The 12,081-nt window shown below is 50.7% G+C and overlaps 1 protein-coding gene across 19 annotated transcripts in view; it reads right to left on the reverse strand.

Annotated features, from left to right (window-relative positions):
- The window catches only part of ATP2B2 (ATPase plasma membrane Ca2+ transporting 2), a 424,560-nt gene that overhangs the window by 28,863 nt on the left and 383,616 nt on the right, over nucleotides 1–12,081 (reverse strand). For all 19 annotated transcript variants that reach the window (XM_045493803.1, XM_045493802.1, XM_045493801.1 and 16 more), the window contains 2 exons: nucleotides 6,860–7,101; nucleotides 5,493–5,727 (listed from right to left, as the gene is read on the reverse strand). In XM_045493803.1, coding sequence (XP_045349759.1) covers nucleotides 5,493–5,727; nucleotides 6,860–7,101 — 477 coding nt within the window. The remainder of the gene's footprint in view (nucleotides 1–5,492; nucleotides 5,728–6,859; nucleotides 7,102–12,081) is intronic.

Genomic DNA, 12,081 nt, shown 5'->3' on the forward strand with positions numbered 1-12,081 from the left:
CTTCTGTTCAGCTAACACTAACTGAGGCTCTGGTGCCTGGCACTGTGCCCTGGCTGGGGCTACACAGGTGACCACTTCATTGTGGCCCAGGCCACAGGGTTCTGTCCCATGAGAGGCACCGGCACAGAAGGTGGGAAGGGTGCTGGAGGAAGGTGTGGCAGGTGATCTGGAGGGGCTGAGGCTGTGGGGCAGGAGCCGGTGGCCATGAAGCTGGAGAAAGGCTCGAGGTCAGAAGGTGCTGGAATCAGGGGCTTGCTCCTTCAGGCCTGGGAACCGTGGTAAGTTCTGAATGAGTGATGAGGTGACTGGCACTGTGTTTTAGAAAGACTAATACTTTTTAGGCTGTCTCGGGAGCTGCAATCTGCCTGCTTGGAATCCTCACCCTCTGGGGCTCCCCAAAACAAGCTGGCACAGGGAGAAAAAGGAGGCAGCTAATTTTTATGGCCCCCGCGATTTCCTCTGTATGGTGGAGGCTTCTCTCCCTCTTGGAGAGAGGGCTCAGGGACCAAAAGGCTGGGCTCCCCCTGACCAAGGCTCAGGGTTCCCCCTGAGCATTGGCATCCTCATCTGTAAAATGGGGATGATAGTCTACACCCCTCAGCGAGGCTGGAGGATGCCATGACAGGGGTAAACAGCACCAAGCATGGAGCCAGCCATGCTGGTGGTGGCGGTGGGGAGCCTGGCAACACGCCTGGCCATGGTCTTCCTTGCTTGTTCTTCCTGCTCTGGGAGAGGGGGAGGGGTGCAGAGGGTGTGGATGTAGATGCGGTGGGGGTGGGGCACAGCTGGTGTCGGGGACTTGGAGGGGCGGCCATTTGTTTGGGGCAGTGGGATAGTGTGGATGCTTCACCATGATTTCTGGGCCAGGTGCCTTAGAGGTCTGTGACCTGCCTAGAATGTGGGGGGATTCCAGAAACACCCCAGGGCATCCCCGACCTCCTTGAGGTACTCCACCTCCTTTCTGGGCGGCGGCCCGTGTACCTGGACGTCTGTGTTGTGCTTCGGTCTGGCTTGAGGCTCTCATGTGCTTTGGGTCTACTACTCTTGCCTTTTTACCAGGCATTTCATTAGGCTGTGGGCTCTGCGGGGCAGGGATTGCTGACCGAGGGGCATGGCACAGGGTAGGTGCTTTGTAAATGTGGGTCATCACGAACAGTCTCTCTGCTTAAGTCCCTCAAAGCCTGACCTGGTGAACGGATTTGGATGGGGACATGAGACCCTTCACAATGTCGCTCCAGGCTCCCTTCCTAGCCTCTTCTCTCATAAATCCCAAACGGGGTATTTACTAGACTCCAAACACTTAGCATCCCTTCCTGGACACCTCTCTGTGTTTGTCCACGCTGTTCCCTCTGCCTGGAACACCCTCTCTCCCTTAATCTGTGTGTCAAAAGTCTCTTCTCTTTCAGGTGAGTTGCCTTCTCCTCATGAAGCCACTCTGGGTTCCTCCAACCCAGTGGGGTGCTTCCTTAAACTGCACCAGCATTTCCTTGTATTTATTCATTCATCTGTTTGGCAAATAGCTACTGAACATCTAACTGTTCTGGCCACTGAGGATCCAGCGATGATGAAGACTCAAGCCACAAGGGCACCAATCTGGTTGAAATAGACTTTCCACATAGATAAAGTAGCTGTAAAATTTCAAAAAAAAAAAACAAAAACAAAATCCCTTCTTTTGCTAAAATTATCCAAGATTTTTCTCACTGAGGAAAAACAGCCAGGAAATGGGCGCTTCCTGTTTTCATTAAATAAAGGCTTTTAAACATCTGTTGTTTCTGGTGACACCCGTTGTCTGTGACTTCAAGGGCTCCAAACACCCCCGGATAACCCGGCAAATCCCAGACTGCTGCTCTTCTGATGGCTTTTTATCTGCAGCGGCTTCGATCAGCCTCGGAAAGTGTACCCGAGGGAGCATCCTATGTGTTGTCTGGGGGGTGACGGGCAAGTCTGTTTCAATCTGTTCTGTCATCTCGCTTCTTGAGGGAGGAAGGCAACGTGATTTGTCCCCTTGACAGATGGGAAAACTGAGGGAGGCAGGGTTTGTGCTCCAGGGGCAGCTGCCCAACAAATCTGAAAATGTTTGTATGACCCTAGAGGTGGTCCAGCCTGAGGCTTCCGCTCCGGCCAGCCTCACAGTGGCCTGGGAGAGCTTGCCAAAAACTGTGGGCATAGACACTCTGCGAAGGTCACCCAAGAAACTGTGAGGCAGAGACCAGGGGACTGGGGGTGGCATGGGAGGCTGCTTCACCCCTTCTGTGCTATGGAACCGTTTGAATTTGGCTCTGTGTGTATCAATCACCAGGCCTAAAAACCAAATAGATCAAAAGCCATCCCCACCCCCACTGGGAGATGCTGAGTCAACAGGTCAGAGCTTTTATACTTTTAAGCAGTGCCACCAGCAACCCTGCTATGTGTCTCTCACTTGGGAATGTCCTACTCTCTCACTGTTCAGATGGGGAAACTGAGGCCCAGGGAAGCGATGAACCTGTGGGTCTTCGGTGAGGAAGTGGCAGGAGCAGGATCAGTACCCGTATCCCTTGATTCTGCTGTGTCACCCTAGTAAGTCACTGCTCTCCAACACAACTTACCACATCTAAATCTACATCCTGGGGGAGAGTCCAGGGGAGAGAGGAGGTCACCAACAAGGATGCACCAACTTGACAGAAGCAGACAAAGGTGTCAGGGTAAGCTTCTAGTCAGCTGGCTCAGAATGTTGGAACTTGGCAGGGACCTCCCTGGGCCAACCTCCCATTTTACAGATGAGGAGACTGAGGCACAGAGGGCGGGGGAAAGGCTTGTTATTGACAGACTTGGGGCTCGGATCCAGGTCCCTTTTCTCCAATGTAGGGGCCTCCAGGATGACAGTGCTGCCGGGTGGGACAGCTGCCCCTTCCCAGAGTCTGTGACTGAAGCCATCTTCTCTGGATGATCACGCTGTCAATGGAAAATGCCAGGGACCCAGCTTAGCCCCCCTTAGGCCCTGTCCCACCTCTCTCCACCCTCCTGATTGAGAACCACTTGCCCTTTCATTTCCGTGGCATCCTGGGGAAGGGCCTGGGGCAGGAAGGCAGAAAACCCATTCTCATATGGATTTGCTCAGCCTTTTACAGCAGGTCTTTCGGAACATCAGTGTCCCTGCTTGGCCTTAGTGTTTTCACCTGCTCAGTGGGGGTGTGCAGAAGCATTTGGACTAGGTCAGAGCAGCTCAAACCTAAACTCATGCCGTTTTAGTGGATTGTGAAATCAGTTTTGTGGGTGACGACTAGTGTTAAAAAAAGAAAGAAATAGAAGAGAATAGAAAATACTTATAAGCGCATCACGTTACTTTGTAAGATTCTTATTTTGGTCAGGTGTATGTGTTTACTGAGTCATGATATAAAATACATTTCTTATTTTTCATGGGTTATGACCAAAAAAGTTATATGTCTGATACTTCTTTCCACCCCAGCTGCAGGGTGAGGAACGGGGAGCTCTGGGGATGGGAAGGACAGGGGAACCATAGGCTGGCCTTGCTTGCTATGTAGAGACTAGTCTCTGTTGCCTGTAAGGAGATAACATGTCATGGGAAGCCTGAACCCATTAGCAGCTGGTAATGAGTGGGCGTCCCATGGGGAGGCTGATAAATGGCCTGTCTGTTCAGGGACAGACACAGTCTGCAGGAAAACACACACGGGCTCCAGTGCCAAGCACCTGGGGCACAAATCGCCTTTGCTGCTTTAGGCTCTGGGTGGGAGTGAGGAGGCCTGTGGTGTGTGTGTGTGTGTGTGTGTGAGAGAGAGAGAGAGAGAGAGAGAGAGAGAGAGATGAGTACCAGGCACAGTATTGGAAGATTGGTGTTCGAGTCCCATTTGTTCTCATTCATTCACTCCACACTTCTCAAGTACCTTCCATACGCCGAGCTCTGTGTTAGGGGCTGTTACATGTCACTGGATCCAGACTTATGCATCTACTGGGGAGGGGCATAAAAGAAGGAGACCCACAATGATGGGCCACGTACCTCATGCCAGGCTCTGCCTGTTGCTTCTATGTGCATGATGATACCTCATAGTACCCTGGGGTGTGTATGTGTGGAGAACACTGTTATTATCCCCAGTCTACAGATGAAGAAACAGAGGCTTAGAGAGGTTACATAACTGGCCCAAGGTCACACAGCCAGTAAGGCCGGGACTCAGGATCCCAGGCCTGTCCGATGCCTGAGCTCATACTCTTGATGACGCCTCTCCCTGCAGCCTAAGCATGAAAGTCCACATCCGCGACATCCTAGTTTCACTTGGTTTTCGGAACACGGAATCTTAGAACACTGGGGCTGGGACTTTGGAAAACACCCTGTCTACCCCCTTTCACTTGAAAGAAAGGGAAATGGAGGCTCCAAGAGGAGCAGAGAACAGTGAGAGGCCCCCAGAGAATGGTGTCAGGGCAAGTGGGGGAGAGTGAAGTTGCCTTTACTGGAGGAAGGTGGCCCTGAGAGGCACTGTCACCAAATTCCGCAGCCAAGGCCAATCTGGGTGGGCCTAGTTGGGCCAGCCTGGGAACCAACCTGAGCCCCAGCGGCTGTGTTAGTCTTTCGAGGATGTGGAGGCCGGCCTCTCCTGTGACTTGTCCTATGTGCTGAGCTCTGCCCTCTGGGGCCCCACAGGGTGAGCAGATTCACTCCGCTTGCCCACAGGAACGTTCTGGAGATCTGTGGCAGCCCACGCTTCCTCCCACAGCCTCTCTAGCCTGGGCAGTCTGACTGACCACACGTGTCCATCCGCCCCCAACCCTGCAAATCCCCAGCACTGAGTTCTGTCTTCCCGCCAGATGCAGAGGCGGCTAAAGGAGGCTGAAGACCTATGTGAGTTGAGCACTCCATTAGGTGCACTTATCACATCACCTTCCTTCGTCCTTATAGGGAGGGGTGCTGTCATCCCTCTTCTCTTCTGCCTGAGCACCTGACCTTTGGTTAACTTAGTAGCTCTGTTCCCCTGGAAACCTGATAAAGGGAGACTGTCAGCTGTGTCACTGTGCGAGCCTACTGGGGAAAGCTGATCAGTAAGCAGGATCTGGATGGACAGAACTCTAAATGATGGTGTGCCACCACACGTGGGTTTTCCTGGATACCGGTTGTTTCTGGGGGTCTTCTTTACAGGGAGCCTGGAATCTAGGCCTATGGATGTGTTATAGGAGGTCCTGGCTCCTGTAGGGCAAGAGGCTTCTAAGGCAGGGCAGCCCCCATGCTTGTCCTTTGGGGGCAAGGGAAGGTTTCTGGGTGCTTGGGTGGATGGCTCCGGGACTATCCCCAGCAGTCGGCTGTGGGTGCTGCCACGGGTCCTGAGCAGACCAATGCCAAACGTGGCCTACACTGGTCTCATGAGTCCGAACGTTTAGGAGTATGTGCAGAAAAAAACCTGTGGACTCTATAGGGAAACTGAGGCTTTGAAAGGTGAGGCAACTTATGTCAGGTTGGCAGCAGGCTGGATTCCCAGCCTCTCCAAGCCTGCTGGTAGGGTGCCTACCTCGGGCCGCACGGGGTCCTCGATGCCCACCACACAGATACAGGTTAGGTCGTTGAGGATGTCATTCTCATTGTCCCAGTCAGGCTCCGGGCTGCTGGGGAAGTCGCGGTAGGCCACACAGATGGTGCGGAGCCCATCACAGGCCATGGGCTCGATCACCTTCTTCACCATCTCATCCCGGTCGCGGGGCCGGAAGACCCGGGGCTCCCCTGCCCCGTTGAGGATTTTGCAGCACCTGGGGGCAGATGGGAGGGAGATGGGTAAGGTCCAGCTGAGGGCCCAAGGATCCTCCCTCTGACCAGCTTGAGCTCACCTCCCCCTCCCCAGTGATGCTCAGCTGGCCGTGGTTGGTCATCCAGTGTCCATCCAGTTCAACTCCCATAATGCTTCAGGGCTGGTCCAGGCCCCTGGGCCCCAGGCAGGGATGAAATCAAGACCAGCCAAGAAGAAATCAGGCAGTCTTCTTAAAATATTTGCCCCAGTCCATTCAGCAAGAGCACATCTACTTTGATCTGTTTTATATTCACAAGATTTCATCTGAAAAAATCGTTCCACAACTAAAGTGATTTTCGAAGGGGAGGAAACTTAGTTATGCTAGTGGTTCTGGACCTTGCTTGCACATTACAATGGTTTGGAGAAACACTGAATAAATAAATACCCATGTGTGAGCCCTGCCCCAGAGGGTCACCCCAACTCAGTTTGTCTGGGGTGAGTTCAGGAATCAATGTTTTTTCTTTCTTTTTATTTATTTATTTATTTATTTATTTAATGTTTATTTATTTTTGAGAGAGACAGAGACAGAGACAGAGCTTGAGTGGGGGAGGGGCAGAGATAGAGGGAGACACAGAATCTGAAGCAGGCTCCAGCCTCTGGAGCTGTCAGCACAGAGCCTGACGGGGGGCTCGAACCCACGGCCCGTGAGATCATGACCTGAGCCAAAGTTGGACACCCAACCGACTAAGCCACCCAGGCGCCCTATTTTTTCTTTTTTTTTTTTTTTTTTAAAGCTCCCTGGGGTGATTCCAGCATGGAGCCAGAGTAGACTAGGTCACAATGAAAATCACTCTATGCTAAAGGAAGTAAAATGAGGGAGATTTAACACTGATGATGGGGAGCCCTTCCTGATGATCCAGTGATGTAGGGAAGAGGATGGGGAGGGCTCTCTGCAGACATTTATAAGAGGAAACGGGGAGAAAAGCAGTGGGCGAGGGACCCTGGAGGTGGTCCTGCCGTGGGACGTTGGGCAGGGCCCTCCCCACACCTCTGAGTGCCAGATGGCCCTTCGGCCCAGCCTGTAGGACAGCCCGTGCTGCATGACTTGGTGGTCCCCGGCTCCCCACACCCCTCCCCGACCACGCGCGGCTTACTTCTTGAGCACGATCTCAGAAGCACCCTTGCTGTACATGCGGAAGCTCTCGTCCGGCAGCTTGATGACTGTGCTCATGGACTTGCGCACAGAGTTGAAGGTGTACACCTTGTACAGCTTCTCCTCTGGCATCTGGGTGCGCACGGGCTCATAATCCTGCTTCAGGTCCAGCACGAAGCCCAGCAGGCCGCACTCTGTCTTGTTGCCCACCTGCCGAGGCAGGGCACCCTCCTTCTCCGGGGGCTGCAGAGAGAGAGGCCCAGGTGGCTCACAGGGGGTTGCTGCTGAGGCCCTGGGGCCGAGCCACCCCCTCCCCTTCTCAGAGAGCCCTGTGTGCCCCCTTCCCGCCACCCACACCCTCAGCCCTCTCCATCCAAGACCAAATCCTGGCTCTGGATGAAAGGAGTTAAGCAAGATCCGTGTTTTAAAAATCATGAACTCAGGGGCACCAGGGTGGCTCAGTTGGTTAGGCGACTGACTTTGGCTCAGGTCATGATCTCACGGTCCGTGACTTCGAGCCCCGCGTCGGGCTCTGTGCTGACAGCTCAGAGCTGGGAGCTGCTTCAGATTCTGTGTCTCCTCTCTCTACCGCTCCTCTGCTCACGCTCTGTGTCTCTCTGTCTCTCAGTAATAAACATTAAAAAAAATTTTCAAAAAAAAATCACGAACTCTTTCGGGGCACCTGGGTGGTTCAGTCGAGTAAGTGTTCTACTTCAGCTCAGGTCATGATCTTACCATTCGAGAGTTTGAGTCCCAAGTCAGGCTCTGCGCTGAAGGCTCAGAGCCTTCAGCCTGCTATGGATTCTGCGTCTCCCTCTCTCTCTGCCCCTCCCCTGCTTGTGTGCTCGCTCTCTCTCTCAGAAGTAATAAATGAATAAACTTAAAAAATATATAAATCACGAACTGTTTCAAACATTAAAGCAGGATAGAGAATAATTAAAGAAACACTGGTGTACCCACCATTCAGCTTTGTAGAACCTGAGAAATAGGCCATATTAGCTTCAGATTTTCCCTTTTTGAGAAGGAAAACATGACAGATACAGGTGAATCCCCCTGTGTATCCTTCCCAGTCTGCAGAATCCTCCCCCCCTCCCAGAAAGAACCTCTGTCTCAAATGTGGCATTATTATTACCCTGTGTGTGTTTAAAATTTTTATTTTTATTTATTTATTAAAAATTTTTTTTGAGATAGTTCTAGATTCACATGCAATAAGAAATACACTCTTCCTCCAGTTTCCCCTAGTGCTCACCTGTGTATGACTACAGTACAATGTCACAGCAAGACACTGACACCGATACAATCAGACCCACCTCACTCAGACTTCACCGGTTTTACATGCACTCACGTGTGTGTGTTTAGTTCTATGCAACGGCATTGAGTGTGGATTCCCACGCCGCCAGCAGGAAGATACATGAAGATACACACAGTTCATGACAAGGATCTGATCCCTGTGACACCCTTTTTAGAGCTGCAGTCACCTCCCTTCCCCCCCCCCCCCACCCCCAGCCCTGGCAGCCACTAGTCTGTTCCCTATCTTTATCATTTTGTCATTTCAAGCCTGTTCTGTAAATGCAACCATACGGTATGTGTAACTTTTGAAGACTGGCTTCTTTTCACTCAGTATAATCTCCTTGAGGTCCAGGCAAGTTATCGTGTGTGTCAACAGCTTGTCCCCCTTTTTTTTTTTTTTTTAATTTTTTCAATGTTTATTTGGTTTTGAGAGAGAGAGAGGCAGAGAGGGAGGGAGACACAGAATCCAAAGCAGGCTTCAGGCTGAGCTGTCAGCACAGAGCCCGACGTGGGGGCTCAAACCCACAAACCGCGAGATCATGACCCAAGCTGAAATCTGACGCTTAACTGACTGAGCCACCCAGGCGCCCCTGAAACTGCTGTTTGTAAGTCAAAATGGTCAATTACATGTAGCCTAACCTACTGCATGTATGTGTGTGTAAGGAGACTGTAGACATTCTTCTAAAAGTTATTTGCTCATGTAATTGCATTTTGAGAGGCACCTGTGTTTATGGTTCTGATTTGTTCTTTTTTTTTGACTGTTCTATTGATTCCCTTCTATGACTAAGGCACAGTTTACTTTTCCCTTCTCCTGGTCCCTTCCGCTTTTCCTTCTTTCTACTCACTGATCTGACACACACTCTTCAGCACCGGCTGGGTGCTGGCCCTCTGCCAGGTGCTGGGCTGCATGAACACAAACTCCCACCCTGGGGTCTCAGTGAAATCATCAGCCACCTCTCCCCCAGCACCTCTCACTTCCTTGTGTGGCTGGCTGAACACAAGCTGTTTCATGCCTCTGTGCCTTTGCCTCTGCTGTTCCTTCCCCCTCCCCTGCAAGGCAAACTCCTCCATTCCCTTTTTACTTTAAATTTATTTATTTATTTATTTTTGATAGAGAGAAAACACAAGTGGGGGAGAGGAAGAGAGAGAGAATCCCAAACAGGCTCCGCACCATCAGTGCAGAACCTGATGTGGGGCTCGAACTCACGAACATCAAGGTCATGACCTGAGCTGACATCAGGCGCTTAACCAACTGAGCCAGCCACCCAGGCACCCCTCCTCCTTGCTTTTTAAGGGCCAGCTCAAATATCACAGTGTCTTTGACAATTGCTTCATGGGTCTGTCTCCCCCTGAATAAATGAGTTATCAGATTCTTTTCTCTGCAGGGTTCTCAGGACCAGCATAAAGCCCAGCACACAGTGGGCACTTAGTCATTGTTGGCGGGATGGCTCCATGCAGATCAGAATGGTGGGAGAGGTTAATAGGTAAGAACAAGAAACCTCCACGTGGGCTAATGGTGGGATTAGCCGGAGGGAATGGGAGGTGAACTCACATCCCACCTGCACCCACACCCACGTGCATGCACTGCTCATTTTCCTTGCATAAAATTACTATGCAGCATCTTAGGTGGAGGTGGCTTCGGGAGTGGTAAAAGGCACCACAGATAAACTGAAACCCTAGAGAGATTTAGAAGAGGAATATCTACCTATGAGCATGCCTGTGCCAACCGCCCCCCCCCCCACTCCCGCCACCGCCATTAGTGGCTTTGCATGGGTCTCAAACCAGCGTTGTCCAGGAACTCTGTATCCTCAGCCCCAGCCCCTTGTCATATTACTCGAATGAGCTTCACAGACAGGAGAAGGTGGGGTCTGGGAGATGCTGGCATGGACCACTTGTGCAGGGGACAGGACGGCGATGGGACATAGCCCTGGCCAACTCCCCCTTCCACAGTTAGGGCTCAGGCCTAGGGAGCCCACCCAAGCGCTGTGGAGTCACTGGCATTGATAATTCGGTGGTCTTGAGACTTAGGGATTCATAGGAAGGACAGAGCCTTAAGCTCTTGTCCTCAGTTTCTCTGTCTGTAAAATGGAGAGACTAGAGCAGATGATCTCTAGCTGAGAGAAAAATCAACCATTTTCAACCCTTTTCTTCAAGTGGATCATGGTGAGGGATGGTGCAACAAGGCGGAGGCACAGTCCTCAGCGGTGGTTGAGGGCTCTGGGCGGGAACAAGGCTCAGAACGCCCTCCCTGCTCCCACGCCAAGCAGAACTATGTCTCCAGCACCACGGGCCTTGGAAGGCTCCCCACTCCTGGGCTCTTTGGTGGGATTTGATCTGGAAACAAAGGAACCTTTGGTACAGCTTCCCATTTCTGACGTTTGTGAAAATAAATTTGAAGCACTTCCCTTTGTCTCTGTAGCGTGGTATTATGTTGTGCTTTAAAAATGATATATTTATTTACTTACTTTAATGTTTTCTACATTTTGATAATTAATCTTCTGGTGACCTCCAGAGTTTTATGTATTTTCCACAACAGTTTTTCTCCCCTCTCCACCAATGAAAGAAAATGATGGCTCGGAGGGCTTAAATAAAAATGCCTAATTACTTCTTTGCCCAAGAGAGCTGAGCAGTTATGCCTTCAAAATACCCGGCATTTTATTACCCTCTGTGAGATATTTTAATTTTCCTCTAAAAGGATTTCAAACAATCCATGGTTGCAAATGGCAGAGCTGCCTCCTACGTAATTCAATTTGTTTCCATGAACTTGAGCTCTGAGATCGCCCACGTGCATTACTAAGAAGCAGAGGCCCATCCCTTTTTTCTTTAGATTTTTTTTTTTTTTTAAATCTTGACAAACCCAGAGATTTTGCTATTGCTGTAGACTTTCCAGGAGCTTTTTTATCTCCAGGGCTCCAATTCTATAAGGGAGTTAAGGCATCAGTATTGTTTCCATTTTAACAGACAGGAAGCAGGCCCAGGGGGACATGACTTGCTCTTGATCACAGACCTGCGGAGGGGCAGGCCTGGGGCTGTCCCCAAGCTTCCTGGCTCCCAGGGCAAGAGCTTCATCCAGCACATTCCCCAGTGTGGTCCTGAGCCTTCTGGGAATGCTGGGTGCAGCCACGAGGCATAATTTTGAGAGGACAATTCACGTCCCTGTTTTGGGATGCTGGGGGGTGAAGAGAAGCAAGGGTAAGGAATGATGACTTAAAGAGCTACAAGTTATAAATAACATCCGCACAAATGAGATTAAAAAAGCATAGCTGGCATGTACCACCCCACACTCATTAGGGTGGCTATTGTAAAAAAACAAAACAGAAAACAACTGTTGGTGGGGGTGTGAAGAAACTGCAACCCTGCGTACTGTGGGTGGGAAGGCAACACGGTGTTGCTGCCATGAGAAAAACAGGATAGTGGATCCTCAAAAAATTAAACAATGGAATTACCATACTATTCAGCACTTCACTTCTGGATATATACCCAAAAGAATTGGAAGCAGGAACCGGAAAAGAGATTTGCATGTCCGCGTGCATAGCAGCGTTACTCGCAAAAGCCAAGAGGCGGGAGCAATCCAAGTGTCTATCGACAAATGAACGATAAACAAAGTGGGGTCTCTCCATGCAATGGAATATTATCCAGCCGTAAAGTGGAAGGAAATTCTGACACATGTGACAACATGGATAAACCCCGAGGACATTATAAGTGAAACAAGCCAGTCACAAAAGGACAGATGCTGTATAATTCCAACTGTATTAGGTACCCAGAAGAGTCAGATTCACCAAAACAGAAAGTAGGATGGTGGGTGCCAGGGGCTGGTTGTGGGGGGAATGGGGAGTTAGCGTTTGATGGAGACAGAGTTTAAGTTTGGGCAGATGAGAAGTTTTGGGATGGATGGTGGTGATGGTTGCACAACAGTGTGAATGTACTTAATGG

Source organism: Leopardus geoffroyi, chromosome A2, assembly GCF_018350155.1.
Source record: "Leopardus geoffroyi isolate Oge1 chromosome A2, O.geoffroyi_Oge1_pat1.0, whole genome shotgun sequence".
In the NCBI taxonomy this organism is placed as follows: domain Eukaryota; kingdom Metazoa; phylum Chordata; class Mammalia; order Carnivora; family Felidae; genus Leopardus; species Leopardus geoffroyi.